General features: G+C 38.5%; 1 protein-coding gene across 3 annotated transcripts in view; it reads left to right on the top strand.

Moving 5' to 3' along the window:
• Positions 1-20782, top strand: part of Ddr (discoidin domain-containing receptor 2) — an 819413-nt gene that overhangs the window by 771499 nt on the left and 27132 nt on the right. For all 3 annotated transcript variants that reach the window (XM_065222576.1, XM_065222577.1, XM_065222578.1), the window contains 2 exons: positions 14193-14352; positions 14447-14596. In XM_065222576.1, coding sequence (XP_065078648.1) covers positions 14193-14352; positions 14447-14596 — 310 coding nt within the window. The remainder of the gene's footprint in view (positions 1-14192; positions 14353-14446; positions 14597-20782) is intronic.

The following is a 20782-nucleotide window of genomic DNA, read 5'->3' as shown; positions in this document are numbered from 1 at the left end:
GATGTATGCTGGCAAGCGCGGGGGGAGAGAGGTGAGTTCAAAAGGGAAACAGATTGCATAATGGTGTACTTTTAACGAGATGCGCGAATAATGAAGTTCATTCATCACCTGTGACTACTTCGGATGGAGGATGGGAAGGGATAAGAGCAGATTTGAAATAATCATATTTTCTATGGATTGTCACAGAGCAGAAAGCTGAAAAGTTTGTAAAGCACTTTTACAGAGATGTCATTAATCATCGAACGTGCTTGAGTGTTTGTAGTGAAACTTTACATCCATGCCAGGTGGGATGGACTCGGTGAATAAAGTAACAAAAATCAAATTAGACTAATAGTGGATATTTAAGGTGGATGTAGTTTCTATTACAGATCCTGCATTAAGCAAAATAAATCGTGAGCTTTTTTAGATCAGGACTTTTTTTTTAATAATTCGTTTATTTTTCCAGGCTCATTTGCTGTAGCTTTGCAGAGCCGATATTCATTGTTTAGATAACAAAATTACTTAAAACTAACGTTAGTAAAGCGGGGCCGATTACTCGCGGCTATCTCGAGGTTAGGGGTAACAAATTGTAACAAATGGATGGCAGGGTAGGGATTGTGAACACAAGGTTTGGAGAGTAGATCAGGACTTGTTTTAAACATTTGTAAGATTCTGATAGATTTTTGGGAATCTGGAACCAGAAAGAAATAATACTTTGTATCTTAGAAAATGCTAAACGAAAACATACAAACCTAGCCTTGGTAAAAAATAAACAACTTTGGGATTTGAGAATTCGTGCAAGATTCTTAGACTTTTTTACTTTTGAAGGTTCAGTGTTCAGGAACATTTTTAAAATATGTAAAATCTAAGACTATTATGTTACCTGTTACCTACAACTTGTATGCGATGTATCAATGGAAACATTAACTCGTCCAATGCTGTTCAATTAGGCAAATTCATGTTCCAACGAATATAATGGTACCGCGTTACGAAAATTAGAAAATATATAAGATGATCAGACAATTACTTTTGAAGTAGGAAAATTAATGTTTAACTTTTGAGTTAATGAAACAATCCATGCACTTCTACGCCAAGAGATCAACATTTAAATCAGCATTTTATGTCCCAAACTTTGCTGATTATGAAACTATAACTATAATACCAGGTTAGGTTACGATTTCTGTATAAGGCTTTCAGCATGGGGCTAACAGTAATAACATTCATTTGATGGAAAACTGCATTAAGAAAAAACTTGAATAGTCCATCAAAGTATATGCATCATGTGATATTAAGATTTTGAACATTACTTTAATGAACGTGCTTTAATTTTGGCGCTAAGAGATTGCGGTATATATGTATCAGAAGAGTATTTAATGATGGTTATATGGTATTAATTGAAAAAAACCTGAATATATCCAACAATGGTTTGATCTGAACCTTCTTACATATAAAACAATATGTATCGCGTCATGAGATTTAACTCAAGTCAGATTCTGGTCACTTTTTCGAGGCACCCGAAGACCGACAGTGAGTATCGATGAATTATTTGTCCCGGACTCGATCAGGTGGAATGTACAGAGCGCATAGAAATAGTGCGCGATCACCCAGATTGATGGCTGTCCAAACCTGCTCCACTTTGCTTCATGAATCGTTCTCGATGGCCTTTGCCTCCAAACGGCCACGGACAGCTCCAGGACACCCCACCAGTAGCTTTATGACTGTTGTTAGGATTCCAATCTCCGATCGCAACGAAACACCTCGTAGTCAGGACCGAAGACTTGACTGGAAAGCTTCCGAGCCACATTTTGCACAGAAAAATTACATCGTAGCAACGATCCTATTCAGCTAGGCGATACTCTTCAACATCAGAATTCATTCCACCGGCGTTTTGGTAGAAGATCACGACGTCCTGCTTGCGGCAAAGAATCGTTCTCCCTTGAAATCACAGATACATCAGGCAATAACTGTCCAGATCGAGTCTGATCGAATACTCACCATAGTGAGTAGGTTGGAAGACTCCCTCTCCACATTCGACAACAGGTCCGGAACGACTATGACAAACGAAGGCTGCTGATAGCAAGACTGAGACGGAAGGATTGAGGGTTGCCAGATTGAACGCATTTCTGGTTCTCAGTATTGAAAGTTACAGGGGCATCTTCACAATAGCTTACATAGTCCGAATTGCTGAAAATTTCATCGGCATCAGGCAGCGAATGGTCAATATATTGATTGTACTTACCTGTAGAAGCAAGCTGGAAGACTTCTGATACATATCCAGCCACAGGTCCAGGACGACTATGCTGAGCGCTGGTAGGAATCAGCACGACTGGGCTGGAGGAACCATGAGCTTCTAAAAAGCGGTCTATTGTGCGTCCGGGAGATTAATTAGAATTATTCGACAGTAAAGCAGTATCAGAAGTGTTTCTCAACTGGAAACAACCGGCAGAGATCTCAACACTGAACTCGACCACAAGTCCAAAACGACGCTGATGGCAGGAAATAGAACGACGGGAAACAGCTAGCGCGACTGGATGGAGTGGTTCAAAGTCTCCCATAATGCGACAGACAGTGCGTTCTGGTTTACAGCGTTCCAATTCACAAAGTGGCATCCAATTCTGAATCAGCATACTGGGTCTAGTCCGGAGATGGTAGTTGAGAACTCGGAAGGTCCCGGAACAGGAGAGGTCATTATGGTAGGCGTGTTCAAACGAGGCATCCACATGTTTTTTGAACCGTCTTGTTCATCTTTGTTCCGCCACACTTTAGGTGAATCGTCCTGTCGCAAAAAGCCATACAGGAGACGTATTAGCTCATTAGTCACAGCCGAAAGTCATGCTGACCCAGTTTCCATAACTAATTTAGAAACAGCGGTAGATATGCTCAACTACTCAAGGAGGAGTTGAATTCTGCAGAGCGTCTAATATCGACATCAAGACATCTAAGACATCAACAAGTGAAAATTTCTTTATTTTTGGAGAAATTGGTCGTAACTTTTAAAGAGTATAAACGACCTAGCAAGCAATTTTTGTTCCAGACCAGCTTATACAGGCAAAATTTAGCTGCATAAGGCAAATTTAGTATGTATAAGCTTAACTGGAGCTAACATTGGGGAGGCACTTAAAAATAGAAGGATAGATGCACGTATTATTTGAAAAAAAGTAAATCTATAGAATATAATTATTAGGGACACTTAATCTTAAATCATAAAAACTGCAATAGAAAAATAATGATAATTTTTAGCACTGCAATTTCCCCATAAAAGTTTCACTAAATTAAGCAATCTACCGACCATGATACAGTCAGAAATGAAAAAGCTATTTTTTTTTTGACATTTCAGGGCCGCTCTATAAAATCCTTATTATAAGCATCAACTTCACAAAAGACTTCATGCTGATAAAGCTGACAAATGTATTGTCTCCTAATTTAAATTCCTGGACCACTAAGCAATAGTGCACCTACATATTCAGAGACACTGTATACATTTTATATATACAGCTTGTTCCAAGCCTTGATGCTCAACATTTTCGTAATTATAAATTTTGAAAGTTGTCTAAAGGCATTACCAATCTAGTTGTAAATCGTTGTTGAAAACGCATTCAATTCCGAATACTGTTTCAACTGGTAGTCTCGATGTAAATTTTTCAATTCGCTCGAAGGCATGAAGTATAATATTTCTGCACCTCTGACATTTGGAAAACCCAGTACCTCTTGCTTGGCAAACATCAATATTGCCACGCAACTGTTGCACTATATTTCAAACAATTTATCATCAAACCAATTGTGGTTTCCAAAACAGCACAGCGATAACTTTCCCACCCATGAAAAGGCGCGAAATTGCAAGTTTCTTTCCATCGAAGAAGTGCGTTTATTTATTTAGAATTTAATTTATTATACGAACGTTTCGCAGCTCATTGTTGAACACTCAACAACCATTTGATCCTTGTGGCGGGCCTTTTCGGCTTGGGCTTGTTTTGTTTGGCCTGCTGTTACACACAATGCTCTTCCTATACCTACCTACCAACAACAAGTCCATGAGGCGGTGAGATGAGGTCTGAGCTTAGATGCCAACCCAACTCAGCCAGTCTCGACGGCAGAGAAGCGAACTGGGTTCAAATTGATACTCTGCTCTTACACACTTCTTCGTCGTCGTCGTAGTCGTCGTTGGATGAATTATTCCATGCGGTCAGTGCTGAATAATTAATCTGGAGTGGAGTTGATTTATGCCACACCATGCCGCTCCATTCATCCGGCCGAAAGAAGACGATGGCGACGACGACGACGACTCTGGACGATGTGGTTTTGGGTTGGTTTTGGTTTCTGTTTCTCTGAATATGTATCGCATACACGCATCGGTCGATTTCGAAAGAGCTGGTCAAATTCACGAGATGAAACAGAGCGTTAAATGGAATGATGAAGTAGTAATCTGATTTCGCTCAGCATAATCCTTTTCTTGTGCGGACCCATTCATTGGATGTAAATCATTGACAGTTTACGTTTCTACAGAGTTAACAAGGTCTCGAAATTGAGGTAATGCAAATGATTGGAAACTTGAATTTTATTAGGTGAGCTCATTCTAAGCAATTTCACTGCAGCACAATCGCTTTATTCAGCAGTATAATATATCGATATAGAAGTGGATTTACATAATTTTTTACGATATGCACCATAACTTTTTCAAACTAAGTTACCTCCCATCTATTTAGAGCAGAACATTTTATATGATTACCATAGCATACACTTCCAAATTACACCCCCTGGTAGAGAAAATTTCACTTTTCATGTCTGGGAAGCATAAATCTAAGCCCTAATAAAAGCGCTTGACCTCGTGAACTCCACTCGTTGCGCCTGTTTAGGTTTTGGTAGACGCACAAACCGGCGACCTCGTTAGCCATCCATTAACCTACTGAATCAATGAAATCCTAATGTTTTGCATCTTCATGCTGCCACCGGTCTATTTTTCGAGAACACGTGCGAAAGACTTACCTTTTGTCATTCAATAATTCAATTCAATTTTGATAACGATCACCCTCATCAACAATGAACGTTGCCCACTAAACATATCACAAAAGCTAAATGGAGCAAATAATGACCATAATGGATCGAACAGCAAAAAAAAAGATCTAAATAAATCTGCCTTCTCCTCGGTCTACACTGGTAGCATGCAATGTGTGTGTTCCCTTTTCCTGCGTCGAGCCATTGGCACATGGACCAAATATACATGCATTCCGTATGAAACCTACCACCTAGCTAACTCGTACAGAAAAAAAAGCAAAGAGAAGGACGTCGAGAGTGCAATGATGAGTTTGTTTGTCGAGCAATTGAATCAAGGCTAATTTAAATAGAACCCAATGGTGTTTGCGAGTCGAAGAATGAAAGCAAATTCCGTGCCCTCTCAGCCATTCACAGTCTCCTATCAGAATTTGAACCTACACGTAGATTGAATGAATATGCACTTTGCATGGAGACAGTCGAACGCTGAGTAGCAGCTACTAAGCATATAAGCTCTCCAACTGTAGACGGGCACGGAAGAGTACTGAACAGCAGCATTATCTCATCTACCTATTTGTTTGATTCCTCAACGTTGATTGCAGCAGTGCAGCAGGTTTTTGTTTTCATGTTACTCCACTAGTCTGAGCAGTCTGGACTAGTTTTTATTTATGTACGATAGGTATGTCATATACGTCTGGTATACATACTGACTGTGTTTGCTAGGAGGAATGATCTAAATGGTGTCATCTGGATTGTCTCATTTTCCCCAGGTGTATTTTTTTTAATTATACGCAAGAACGCATAATCGCTTAGAATTTCCTTCAATGTCATTTGATGATTTTTACTGTAAGCCATAGACATTGTCTAAGCCTTGTTTTGAGGATCCGGTTTTAAAAGCTTTTAAAATTGAGTTTGATCAAATATGGCAGTATACATAATTCAGGATTATATTTATCCAGAAACAACATGATTTCAATAATCTTTACATTCGAAAGTGAGATAAGGAAAGGGAATGCCATTAAGGTTAATTTACACGTTTATGAATTATAAATAAGTTAAATTATGTGACTCAACACCTGGACCCTATACATCGAACCCATCAACAAATGAACTGAGATCAATGGATTTGCTTCCCTTCCAAAGGACGACGTGACCAAAGCAGTCACGCTTACCGACCTATCAGCCATCTCTCAGGTTGAAAGCAGTCTATCGACGACTATTAACATCTGCCGACGAAAATAACATCTAGCTCGAGGATCAGCTTGGTTTTCGACACGGTCGGCTGGATACTCAACAACTGACTCAAGTAGGTAATATTATCAAACGAAATGCGGCATACTGGAAACTTTTATGTTTACAATATAAATCTAGCACTCCGTAAAAATGCTCAAGCTTTTGCAGAACGTTATCGTTTTACGCAATAAAAATTGTTATACGTTGGAAAGCGTTTGACAATGTGTGTCAACAATGGGCTTTTGTATACAATATTTGCTACATTGCATGTAATATCTCAGAACTTTACATGATATATAATGAAAACTTATATGATATGTGACGCTCCATTTATGTGAAAGAAATTTACACTACTTTTTCGAACTGTGTGGGGTATCATCCAAAATTATTTCTGTGGCAGGACGGTCCAGGTGTCTCTGAACGGAATCACATTAGATGCCTTCAACATCGGTGTGGGTGTGTCTCAATGAAGTATACTTGGGCCTATCCTGTTCAATATGTTCACCTCCGATATTCACAGATCCATCCATTGTCTACCAGGAAAGGGTCAACAGAGTTCCGACTGCCAAACTTCAGAAAGGCTTACATGTCCTGTCTGAGTATTTCAACAACTGGAAAATCCGTATCAACGTGGCGAAGACCCAGGTTATCATTTTCCCTAATCAATCACCCAGACTTGTTGCGGCTTAGAATTACAAAATTTGCTTAAACGGTTCACTGTTGGAATGGTCTACAGAGGTGTCGTGATTTTCGCGTGCCTTCACAAAATGATGGTGCTCCATGGTGTCAGATGTGGGATGTCTCAAGTCCAAGGGAGCCTTACTGGGTGTTCAGCTGCCACGGGAGTGTGGTACTGCCCGAATGAGGTAAACTCAAGGAAACCCTCAGCTGGCCGAAGCGTACTGCTCACTGTTCAAGTCGGCCAGGGAATATGGCACGGCTGCTGCTTTCCTCACCGTCCGTCGATCAGATTCGCCATGGAATGTAACACCGTCCGGGTATACTGGGAGTCCGCTGGATGGAGATTGCAGATCGCTTTGGGCCGCGAGACAAACTCAAGGAAACCCTCAGCTTGCCGAAGTGTGCTGCTCACCATTCGAGTCGGCCACGGAATGTGGTGCCGCTGCTGCTACTCTAGAGATCTGCTCTCCTAGTCGTCTGCCAATCGAAATGAGCCCGGGTGGGACACTGCTGCTACTTTTATCTTGCACTGTTGCTACTCTGGAGATGTGTTCTTCTCGCCGTCTGCCAATCGAATGCCGAGAAAAGTAGAAGTAAAATTTACGTTTATTTGTTGTTTTTTTAAGTTTCAACATTTGGTTTTACATTTCAATTGGTTAGCCTTTGGCTCTTCATCTTTGTTCTAGTTAATTAATTATTCTAATGTGATGATTGCGTTTGGCGCTATTTTACAGGATACCCTTTAAAGGGCTTGTTTTCGTTTGAATTTAAAAATTTGATAACCTACCTACTTGATCACACCTACACACTACCTAACTACTTGAACTACGTTGCCAAATCACGAATGATCTGGTGGTTTGAACGCAGACAGGCGACTCTGAACCTTTCCAGCGTGGAAGTCTTTCGCTCCTCGAGTGTTTGAAGACCGGCCAGGTGGTGAATCTCAGAATTACGAGTTCGCGGTAGACTGTTAAGGATCATTCTGGGGATCTTGTTTTGAATCTTCTGAAGCTTTAGGTGGTGGCACTTAGCACAACTCACCCAGATTGGCATACCATACTCAATAGGCGGCAGAATGATCTGCTTGTGGACAGCAAGCTTGTTTTTGAGGAACAGAGTAGACTTCCTGTTCATATGGGATCGGAATAGCAATTGGCTATCGAGGGTGAGACCAAGGTAGACTACTTCACTCGACCATTCAATGGGACTGCTATCAAGATGGATCTTTACGTTAGCAGGTGGAACAAGCCGAAGTGAATTCGAGTGTGGAAACAGAATGGTTTGTGTTTTAGCTGCATTGATACAAATCTTCCAGGTCTTGAAATAGTCGGACAGGATACCACCACCCGGCAGGGGAGGAACGTCTGACGTGAAAATGTTGAATAGCATAGGCTCAAGAAGGCTACCCTGAGGGACCCCTGCATCAACGTTGAACGTATCAGAGGGGACATTGTTTAAGTAGACCTGGAATGATCTGCACGACAAGTAGTTTTTGATGATCTTCATGGGGTAGATCGGAAAGTTGTATCGATGCAGCTTGTACACTAGGCCATCATGCCAGACATTGTCGAACGCCTTCTCAACTTGTTCCGCTTGACGATGTTAGTAGCCCGTGCGAGTTGGTGGATGGTAGAGTGGCCTTTCCTAAACCCGAATTGCTCTTTGAGAAAGATGTTATTATCATTTGAAAACACCAGCAGACGGCTGAGTATCAACTTTTCGAATAGCTTCGAGATGGAGGACAAGAGGCTGATGGGGCGATAGCTTTTGGCACTGGTCGGATCTTTACCAGGCTTGCGTATTGGAATCACTTTGGCTAACTTCCAGCATGCAGGGAAGTAGCCAAACTCCAAACATTTGTTGAAGATAACGGTAAGAAGTCAATACTCAAGTTTTTCAACTCGAGGTTGACTACACCATCCATACCCGCGGCCTTCATGTTTTTAGTGCTTCTAACAGCTGCTATCACCTCATCAGCCGATATTCTACTATCATCATGCACTACTACGGGGGTGTCAGCGACTCTAGACATTGCCTCCAGTACGGCAGGCCCATGGGGGCTCACCATGGTTTGGCCAAGATTATGTGAAATCACAAAATGTTGGTCAAAAGCATTAGCCTTTTCAACTGGGGTTATGAGTAGGGATGAGTCCGAGTTCCGGTCAACAGAGGAAAATGGAGGGATCGGTCTCGACTTATTTTTTAAAATTTTGGTCATCTTCCAAAATGGTTGTGCACAATCTGGGAGAGAGCGAATCTTGTTGGCAAAATCACTATTTCTGAGTTCCACCATCCTAGCCTGGATAATTTTGGTTAGTCTATTGACATTGGTCTTCAAATTGGGCAGCCCAGAACGCTGGAGCTGCCTACAAATGTTATTACGGAACCTGATAAGATCTTTGGTTAGGCTGTCAAGGTTCAGAGTATGACTCACCTGTCTGGATGCTGGTACGTGTTGCTCCCTGGCACGGGATATCACCTCTTCGATGGTTTGCAGACACCGATCGATTTCTTCGAACGACTCCGGTAGGACGTCGTAGTCAATTGCTGTGTCCATCCAGCGCTGAATGCCGAGAAAAATGAAAATGCTTGCTTTTATAGTATTTGCTCTGCTACTGATTAAGCCGTCAACCAATCGTAATCATTCAATTTTCGGAGGACACAAACAGATGTGAATAAACAGTAAGTTTAATTTTATTTGTTATTTTATATTTTATTATTGTTTATATTTTTATGATTACACAGCATCACTTTCCTACAAAAGGTAGCCAACCTCAGGCTTAAAATAGACAGCAAGCTGATTTTCAGGGCGCTTATTGATAAAATTTTTATAAGGATTATCATCTTGATAAGATAACTGTATCTGATTATCAACGAAAAGTCCATCCCGTCCCTGAAAAATATGGTTGCTGTCTACAAACAAATAATACTACCTGTAGTTGAGTACAGTATGAAAATCTGTGCGAGTTGAGTTAATGCCAAACCAAAAAATATTTGCTTTTCATAAAAAACGGTTAAAAAGATCAAGTAATTTTGGGAAAAACCCAAACAAGTTTTGAAAACTTAAATACCAAAAAATTACCCTCTTCAATATTTTTATAAAAAATTTTTAACAAGAATGTTAAAAAAAATACATTATTGTTGCGGGTTTTGATGAACATTTTTTTTTGTAAATTTTAGCACAGAATTTAAAAGTCTATGATTTTTTTTTAGCATAAAATTACAAAAAAAAAATTGAATCAAATTGATCTAAAATTTTACCGTAAGTTGATGTTCTAGATTGCTGATAATTTTTAAGTGTCCAACTTGATATATAAAAAAAATGCGAATTTCATAAGCATTTATACGAAAAATGTTCAAAAATATTGAAGAGGGTCATATTTTGATATTTAAGATTAAACCCCTTTTTTGGAATTTTTAATGAAAAGCGTGTGTCTCAGTTGCCATTTTGATTGGAAGGGATTTTAGTGTTATGATTTATTGAAAAATATCGAATATGCCATTTTGAACTCAATTGCTCCTGGCTGAAGTCAGATCCTTATAGTACGTTAAGACTATGGCTGGTATAACGTAATATAGGCTGTCTTGCAATAATAACTTATACGTCAAATTTTCACCGGAAATCATAGGTATGACTTTGGATTTCAAGACAGCCTATATTACAGGATATCAGCTATAGGCTGAACGTACTGTTAGGAATCTAGCACGTTAAGATACAGAGAGATATCGTGGTTTGCAGATGAAGTTTAACTGTGTTATATTTTGTAGTAAGAATACTGACCATAAATGGTATCTTTATTACCAAAAACCATGTGCCAATATATCCAGATAAAAGAATACCGACTAAAACTCCATCCGCAAAGAACGGTACAACGGTATTTGCAGATAGGTAGTCTATTCTACATTTAAAATACTCCTTAGTAAACAGTTTATTAGTTTTTAGGGAAAAGATACAGAGAAGCTGAAACACAGCTGATCAACAGGACATGAAAATGAGCATGAGCAATGTTCAACAACAACAAAATCACGTGACCGGTGGGATTTAAACCCACAAATCTCATTCATTTAACGGGCACATTATCAATTATATTTCGGATACGCGCAATATTTGGCTAATGACGTGTCCGCCATCAACTCATCCCTGGATACCAGATCTAATTCAGGAACGGTCCCCATTTTCATTTCCTATTGATCATGTGCAGACTATGGCTTATATCATGTAAAATAGGCTATCTTACAATGAGCACTCATACATCTAGTTTTCACTAGAAATCCTATGTATGAGTGCTCATTGCAAGATAGCTTATATTACATGATATCAGCTGTAGTCTGAACGTACTATTAGACAACACTTCGCCTCAACGCGTCAGATCTGGATCCAATGTGTGTGGCCCTTGATACTGACTATCACGCGTTTCAGATTAACATTGTCAATAGGAAATGAGAGTGAGAGTGGGGATCGTCCAAATCCCACCGGTTGCCGTTATTTCTCAGTCTCATGCCCTGCTGATCATGTGTATACGCTTCTCAGTATGTGTTAAGTATCCTAGGCATTTTCAGTGCTGCAAAAGGCCAAGGGACCTTCCATCCTGGGTGGCTGCTTACGTTAGCTTTAATCTGAGACCAGGTCAAATTCCTATCGACGTGTTTGATTTCCATGTTGAGAATACCCCTGGGTCTGCCTCTGCTGCGGTGTCCTGCCGGGTTCCAATCCATCGCTTGCTTGCAGATTTCGTATCCACCCCTGACCGTGGCCAACACACCTCCACCTTATTCTTGAATTTCAGTTGATATCTGCTCCTGATGACATCGAGCAGTGCGCAGTAGGCGCTTCCAGCGAATGGTTGGATATGCTTTCGCAGTCCTTAGATTTGGTGTGTTTTCCTAATGGTTTCAACCAAAGCAGTAAAGTATCCGTTTTTACGATTAAACTAGTTTTATTGAAAGGTGCCAATCAGCTAATGTATAATATTGTAATTAATTGTGAAAAATTCGGTAACATAGGTAGGGTCGCCTAGTTAAGTTGCCGTCACGTCGTGCTTATGCTTTGGCCGGTTTTTGTTTCGGTGCTCCGCCTCCGGTCGCAGAAGTATTGTATACTGCTAACTGCTAGCCTTCCGGACAATATCCGAGAGGCAAAGAAAGAGTTGCAGGTTATCTTCGCGTGTTTTATGTCTCGTTTTCAGTGTTGAGTGCTGCATTTGATTCGGTGCAAGAGAATGTTTCTGCACATATTATTAAACTCGGGTTTGTTTCGCGTTTCAAAAAAACTTTTGGTATTTTTGGGTGGGATAATGCCATTAAAGAGAGGTTTTTTTTATTGTTAACCACAAGTGAACAACAAGGATTTTGTCTATACCGGAGTTTGGTGAGCTCGTTCTTATTAAGAAAAGTATATTTCGTTCTATTACTAAATGCGTGCCAGATTTAGAAATACCGTGTTTCGAGATCTGGAAATGTGTTGACATTATCCATTTGAAATCTATAGTATTTACAGGCGGGGCCTATGAGAAAGTGACCTCGGAATGTGCTTGATTCTCCAGACATTCTGAAATGGGTTGCTGGATCTACAATACAACTGTCACCATATAGCCCCTGGACTAAAGCTGCTTGCAATTATCATCAACGACCCAGTAACGTGATCTACCAGCGTTACTGGTATAAGATCTACCACATCGAATTCTGGCCTTAAGCTCTTCTTGTTGACGGTTATGTATGAGCCTTGGTTTTGGAATTGGAAACATTTGTTTTTGTCGCTATGAATACCTATTTTGATTGGTGGAAACAAATACATAATTACTTTTACATAGTAATGAGGTACTACGGAATGCACTAAACAAAGGACACGGACATATCACAAAAGATGCATGCATTGGTGCAGTGATTAAGACCCGAACACCGAGGCCACCAGGCACGAATCATGTTCCGCAGACACCGGTTGATATGTAACCGAGTGTTCTCCACTGGTACGCAGCATGTTTCACCGGCATATGAGTGCACAGATTTGACATACAAGTAAAAATATCTTATTTTTTGGGTGTACATATAATTATCTGGTTTGATCTCTAAATATTTCATTACCTCGCAAAAACAGCCCTAACCTTCTTAAATCATATACATATGTCGCTCTTGGTGCCGCAATCTGAAGCTAGCTAGCTGCCAAAAAACTATAAATAATTCTAGGTACCGTAATCCGGGGGGCAAATTGATCACATTTTAAGGTAAATTAAATTTCTATATTAAACGAAATTGACAAACTAATGGTATTAAAATTAGAAGCTATCATTCAGCAGGATTGCTTATCATTTTGAGTATTATGTTTATTTTTAGAACATTTTTGAAATTTAGAATTTGAAAATATCGATATGGAATGATATTGATCAACCCCTCAAATGACTTTTGAGTAAATCATTTAAATCTTGTTTTTATTAAATTTTAGTTCTTTGAATCCGAATCAGATGCTAACATCCTTATGCAAAGTGTATGTTCAGCAGAAATGACAAAAAAAAGAGTTATTAACATACGCAGTTGCACCTAAATGTTGGCAATTTCTTTAAAAATTTCTGAAAATTTAATTTATTTCTCAATGTTGAAAAAACAAATTATTGATTCATTGACTCTCAGTTTATTTAAATATATCACTTTCAAGTGAATGACAGCAACCCTAGCAACCCTATGATAGTTTGATTGAATGTTGATATTGAATACTATTGAATGTTACTTAAATGAAATAACAATTTATGTTGTCAAATCTACTTTATTATTATGAGAAGCTCGTCAAAGCAATCGTTAGAATCTGTATTATCTGTAAACAAACCTTGTGAGGCCATTTTCTCGCGAATCAAAACCTACATTCTAAAACACAATCGGGTAGAGGAGAATTTCCCCTACCTGTTACTTTTGTTGGTTTGCGTTGGCGGACTTCGTTTGTTTACAAAATGGAGTTGGAACCTTTTCAAACAATAGTCTTGATTTTAAACTAAATATGACTCTAAGGGGGCAACTAGTTTTCAAACGAAAAATTTATATATAAAAGATCTAAATCCAAAGATGAACAACCATCGAGCTATAAATCATTTAAAATGAAACATCATATACAACACCTCAATCAAAATCAAAACTCATTTTACTACTAATGACGAAAATGAGAGTGACAATAAAGATCAATCATCAAATATCGATGTAACCACGATAGAACTCGTGCGATTTGACCGAACCGCAATACACACATCAATAGTTTTGCCAGATAATTGATTTTGCAGTGTCAAACCATTCTCTAATTAAATTACACCCTCTGTTTCGCTTCGCAGGAGTTGTTTAGTAGGACCACAGCTGGAGATAAAAATCTGTACACTAGGAACTGTGATAAACCGCATTGCATATCCTGCAGACTACTGTCACCTTGAGGGCGCAGGAAGACAATCACAACCGATGCCAATCCGGTGGATGGCATGGGAAAGCGTACTAATGGTAAGTGACCAATAGATAAGGATGAACTGGGGACGCTCAATCTTGGACAACACCATACGCCTGCTAATTAATTGAATTTTCACCACGCACACAGGGTAAATTTACATCAAAGTCCGACGTGTGGTCGTTTGCCGTGACGCTGTGGGAAATCCTCACGTTCGCCCGGGAGCAACCCTTCGAGAATCTGAGCGACGAAAAGGTGATCGAGAACCTCGGACACATGTACCAGGACAACAAGAAACACGTAAGGATTTTAATTTGATTTTAATTACTTTCACTGTGGTGCCCTCTACGTTGTCTGACTGATGACTTCATCCGTTACCAGTCGCATCAATAACATGCCATCCAATTTGACGGTTCTATTGAACTCAATCGAGGGCACCCAGACCCAGGAATCAGAGAGGGGGACATTGAGAAAGCTGAGAAAGTGACACCCGGCACATATAAAACCAATTAATTATTCAATCGAACGGAAACGAGCAATGCACTGGAGTATCTCCGATGCTTGCGGTTAAAGTCAAAAGCCACAAATGTCGTTATAATTTGCATATATGATATTGCACTGTTATCCTGAATTCTGACCATACACCATCATCAACCAGTGCTTCTGGAAACAATTTCCATGCCACTGCACAAGTTTAACCTCTGCCATAGGCGGCGGTGGTGATGGGTTCTAGTGGCAAATCCTCTCTCGGTCACATATTATTAGTGCTGATAATAATTTATTAACGAGATTGACCGATCCCTTGGCGACGATGATTCGCATCCATTAGGCAAACTGGATGACACTTTTAATATGAACCAATTTGACTTATTCCGTGCCATGAAGGCGAAGCGGCAACGATTCCAGATACATTAAAGTAGGTTGTGGCATAAATTTACACAAAATCATTTTTAGGGGAGCGACGATCAAAATGAAAATTAAAACTGACATAAAATCATTATTTCGAAAAATTTCAAATGTTTTTCAAAGTCAGCGATTACCCGGATTATAGTCAATGAATACGACGGTGCGACGTTTTTCAAACAATCTAATGGACGTGTGGCCTGAAGAAATGTTACCGCGCAAATGTTTTCTGTGACATAGATTTCTTTGAAATTATTATTTGAGGTTGAATACCCGAGCAGGAACAAATATCTCGATACATAAATTTGGTATGTCTTATGTGATGCTGGTCAATACCAAATTTTGGTTTCAGATCAGAATTAGGTATTCACTATTTATTTTCTCCTGCTCGGGTAGTACTCATCTCTCAGGTAAAAAAATTACATAGTGTACAAATGTTAACAAGCTTATCTACTATTTGCTGTTTGTTCTTTGTTTAAGACCAAAAAAAATTGTCTTTGATAAGGGTAGAGTTATTATTTTGGTCAAATTTAAATCACAATCACAAATTAATTCTTAATTACTAGAAATGTTTTTGAGAGTAAGGTTCAAACATTGGTTGTACGAATTTTCACAAACTTAAAGTGTCCAACTGGAAAATTTCACAAAATATGGAATTTTTTAAAAGCTTCATAATGAAAAGTATTCAGACAAATATTGAAAAGGCACTGACAAAATATGCAGTAAAATCATAAAGTAAAACAGCAATTTCACTAAGAATGTTGATAAAACGGCATAACTGTGTGGGATTTCAAAATAGATGAAAATGTTTTTTCGTGGAATTGACCAGTAGAGTTGGGTGAACCCCTGAAACCACATTTTTTTTTTCCATTTTCTAGGATTCAACTCCATCGGCCAAGAGCCATAAGTCACATATTAAATTGTATTTTAAGTTAAATGACAGTCAAATTCCGCTCATTTCATGCAGTCAACTTTCGCTCCTTCTCTCTCTTACTCGATGTCTCACTAACTCAATATTCATAACTGAAAATCCAGGATACTTCGACGACTTCTTCCATGCATACATATTTCCTAAATTTACCTCCGTAGCTCGATATCCTCCTTTATTCGAAGACTCATTTGATATCAAGTACGGGAGAGTTTTAATCAATTTGTCTGTCAATTAAATTGTATGAAAAATATCGAAACAGAAATTGTTTGTTCAAGATTCTTCGATTGCAAAATGACTGAAGTAGTTTAAAAATGTAATAAAATGTCTGTACTTCCTATAAATCCCTGGTGCGAGAGGCTTCCTTTAGGAGCTTCTTCTAACTAACTCCAGAAGTTTATTTTTAATCCATTTGAAAGAGTTATCTGACTTATCATAGCAGTTTCTTTTGACTTCCTTTGCAAATGTCTGCTGACATTTTTTTGGGCTTATCCCAGGAAGGTTCTTCCAATTTTTCCTAAAACTTAATTACATCTTTCTACCGAAGCTATTTCCAGTTTTATTTAAATGTTTATCACGACTTCCACTGGAATATTCTTCCAATATCTCCTGGAATTTATTTAGTTGCTTCAACCGCATCTAACTGTGTTATTTAAATGAGGGATGCGATAAAGAAAAGCCTCATTGCGTAGACCTATCATCAGTCCCACTCAAAGAGGTGAAAAAAAACAATTTTTTTTCCATTACATGTACATAATACAAATAAAAATAGATTGCACACTTAATACTAAATACAAGCAAAAAAAAGTCAAATCAGTAAAAACAAATTCATCCTGTGGCTGGCGTCTGCATTTCCCAAAACGGAATTTGCTCGCAGTACAGGTGCAGTTTGTTACTGATACAGCTTCTAACAATCTCTGTTAGAATATCGATGCAGATATATCAAAAAAGGTCATATTCCAGTGGTTTCATTTCCGATGTGTCCTAAAACGGCGTTGCAGATTGTCAACTGAAGAATGGAAATCTAATTGTCCAAAGACTTTGTTGAACCGAGTATACATAAACCGGATCGGGTTATGTTAGCTATAACGACTATTAAGATTGGCCAAATGCAGGAAGTTACGCCTCTCAAAGGCCGTTGCGGTACATACAAATTCAATTCGGCGAGAATAACTGGGGTGTCAATTTCATTAGTTAACACATTTGAAACGAAGACAGCTTGTATGTTGAATCTTCTTTTCTCCAGGGTATCAATCCCTAGCCCACAATCCCACACAGGTATTCTTTTGGCATCAAAATATAATTGTTTGTTATTTACAAACTATTTTGCATGCATATTTTTGGTGCCGGAGAGCTATTCGCACAAACTTGTTCTGCACAGCTTCGAAGCGGTCAATCCAGTTCTTATTATACGGACACCATACCAGCACTGATGATTCAAAAATAGATCGCACTAGGGCACAATAGAGAGATTTCAAGCACATTGGATCACGAAATCCGTCAGCAAGTTTAAACATGAAACCAAGCTGTTTGTTCGCTTTCGAAATAACATCCTCATAATGTGGTCGGAAGTTGACCTCACGGTCAAATATTACACCAAGATCCCTAACCAGATCAACGCGTTCAAGGGTTTATGCACATATGCTGTAGTTGAAATTGATCGGATGAAGCTTCCCGAGCAGGAGAAAATACCTTATGGATACCAAATTCAGGTATGAAAATAGCATAACTGGAAACCTAAATATAGTATTGAAGAGGCTGACATAAGAGGTAAACTACCAAAAATAATACCTCAAAAATGTTCTACGAATAACGAACTAATAATAAATTTACTTATTATAATAACTGACGGATAAAAGACGCTTTTTATGCCATAATACCATAACTTGCTATTTGAAAGGTCTTCTAATACCAATACAATAACTCTTTGAGGTGTTATTGTCTAAAAACTGAAAGATCACATTTTGTTATTTTGATATTTATTTGATATTTTATAAAATATTTCGATAACTGAATAATATCAAAACAAAGTTTTATACCACAAGCATACCAAAATAAGGTATCATACCACATTAAGATATTCATATGTTATCGGTTAGCTATCGGTTCCTGCTCGGGTTTCTACTGAATGAAGCTACATTTTCGAAGCTCTAAAATGAACTCGAGATTTGTTTCGTTCATACAACATGTTCAACGCATCATTTCTATAACGCCTAGCTAGACTATCAGCACAAAACAAAAATGAAAAAGAAGCACGATTAGAACGAAAGGCTGGCTGTGGATCTTCTCGTCGTTACTTTGCTCGTCACTTTCAATGAAAGTAACGTCGATTATCGAGATGAAACGAAACCTCCTTATGGTTTTCAATCCCTTTCACCGAAACTTTATAACCCGTCATTCAATTTGTTTAATATGCGTCATGTTACGTTTTCGTTACTTGTTTTTAGATAAATATGTGAATGGATGATAAATTAAACATATTACATGTAATCTTCAAGAGTTTTCACAGAACATTTTTTTTTAGAGTGACTTTCAGCCAGTGGCAATGTGAAAAATGTTTTAAATTAATATTGTAATTTTCCGTCTTATCTAAGTCGTAATGGACGTAACGTCGGCCTAAATGCCCCTAATTTGGGCCCATACATAAATTCAGCAGTCAACTAGATTTCAATAGTGACAAAAAATATACATTAGTACCATCCCAATGACGCGTTCATCTAGATAAAATTGATAAATATCAGATTTTTAACTATGGGCCCAATCTTAGATCCATAGGCCAACATTAAAGCTATTTCCCCTACGTCATGAAACCTCTGTTGATGTGTTTCATGAAAGACGATTCTATCAAACTCGAACGCTCTTTCACTCGTCTGCTTCACCGAAGCTTAAAAGAAAAACCAATGAAGCGGCGGGAGAAAGAGAGACAAGCGATTGAAAATTTGTTCGTAGACGCAGACTGAGGTTCTAGAATGCTGCAAAGCGGTTCGACTTCAACAGAAAAAGAAAGCTAGCAGTCTCTTCGTCGCATCGATTTTGTCGATTGAAGCTGATATTGTGACGCCCTGATAAAGAGAAAAAGAGCGGGCCAGTATTACTCCCTTGCGGTACGCCAGAAGTAATGAGAAATGCCTATAAGTGAGACGAACTGATCCTTACTCGCACAGATCTTACAGATAGGTATGAACTAAATCAGCTAACAAGGGCTGAAAATACTCCCAGTTTTTCGAGTTTAAGCAGTAGGATAGCATGATTCACACGGTCGAATGCAGCCTTGAAGGCCGTGTATACGGCGTCTATTTGCGAACCAACGTTGAACCAGTTGAAATGTAACTCTTGCAAGCATCAAAGAGAACATTTTTAACTATAATCTCGAAACTTTTGAGCAAGCGCTCAAAGAAGGGATCCATGGTAGTTAACAACCTTGCATTTGTTTCCCTTTTTATGAACCGGAGACAGAAACGCTGTTTTCCATCCGGATGGAAAGATTTACGTTCGAACGATAGGATGAAAAGTTTTACTAACGGTTTCATCAGAGCACTCGAACAGTTTTTCAATAAACAGGGTGTCTACTCAATCCAAGGAATCAAATTCCCTGAGTTTTCCAGGTTTTTCCAGGTCGGATGAAAAAAAATTCCAGGTGCATACAAATTATACACATTATTATTGTATCTATTGATCCATCTGGAATCCTTTTTATGTACTTATTGATTTATGTTATTTTCGATTGTTCAAACTTGGGCGTTGGTACTTATAAGTCGGCACAGCAAAAACAGTTATTGAATATTACAGCAGAACAGATGCACATAGGTTGTTTAATATTAATTTGTACAATTTATGTTTAGTAAATGCATCAATAGTGGAGGTACTTTAGTGCAATGTGTTCCTATGGTGGCTTATAGAGTCTCCCTAAGCCTCTATAGAAGTACATTGTACTAACGTAACGTACTTCTATAGCGGCTTAGGGAGACTCTATAAGCCACCATAGGAACACATTGCACTAAAGTACCTCCACTATTGGTGCATTTATTCTACACATAATTTGCGAAAAGAAATTATATCCAACGGTGTAATATTATATTTGGTTTTTGCAATCACATTAGTTATTCATACAGTAGCATGCATTACGTCAATAAATATTAAATTCTTTTTTGGTATTTGTGTAGTATTTTTTAATTCAAGAATATAAATACAAGTAAGAACCCTATCTATACTATTTCGATAAAACGATATATCAAAATTTGATAACAATATGCTTTCAAAAACAACACATCATTTTGATAATATGTTTGAGTTCAACTCTGTTTGGAAGATCAAGACAGAATAAATCATGGTTTCACATGTCTAAAATCTCTTAAGGTCCGTTTAGACTATTTGATTTCTTGGTCTGACTTTGACCGCCGCTATAATGAAAAATCTGCTCGAATTTACTTTCGACACACTTTGTCGAACCCCCCTGTTTGCTGGTGTTCACACTGCTTGCACATGTCGAAAGAACTGCCAATTTAGATTTCAAAACAAAACTGTATCAGGAATCAAAAGTAAATACTTCCATCGTGAATTACCGGAAAATTGCTCTAGTTTTGGCAGACGTATTTGCTTTTATTATTTTAAATAAAATGAGGAAGAGAAGGTGAACTGTGTGGAGTAGGAAATGG

Source organism: Ochlerotatus camptorhynchus, unplaced genomic scaffold (assembly GCF_037179485.1).
Source record: "Ochlerotatus camptorhynchus isolate MF236.1 unplaced genomic scaffold, CSIRO-AGI_Acam_v1.1 ptg000176l, whole genome shotgun sequence".
In the NCBI taxonomy this organism is placed as follows: Eukaryota; Metazoa; Arthropoda; class Insecta; order Diptera; family Culicidae; genus Ochlerotatus; species Ochlerotatus camptorhynchus.
Note: the sequence above shows the minus strand (reverse complement) of the source record. Positions and strands in the feature narration are given on the sequence as shown.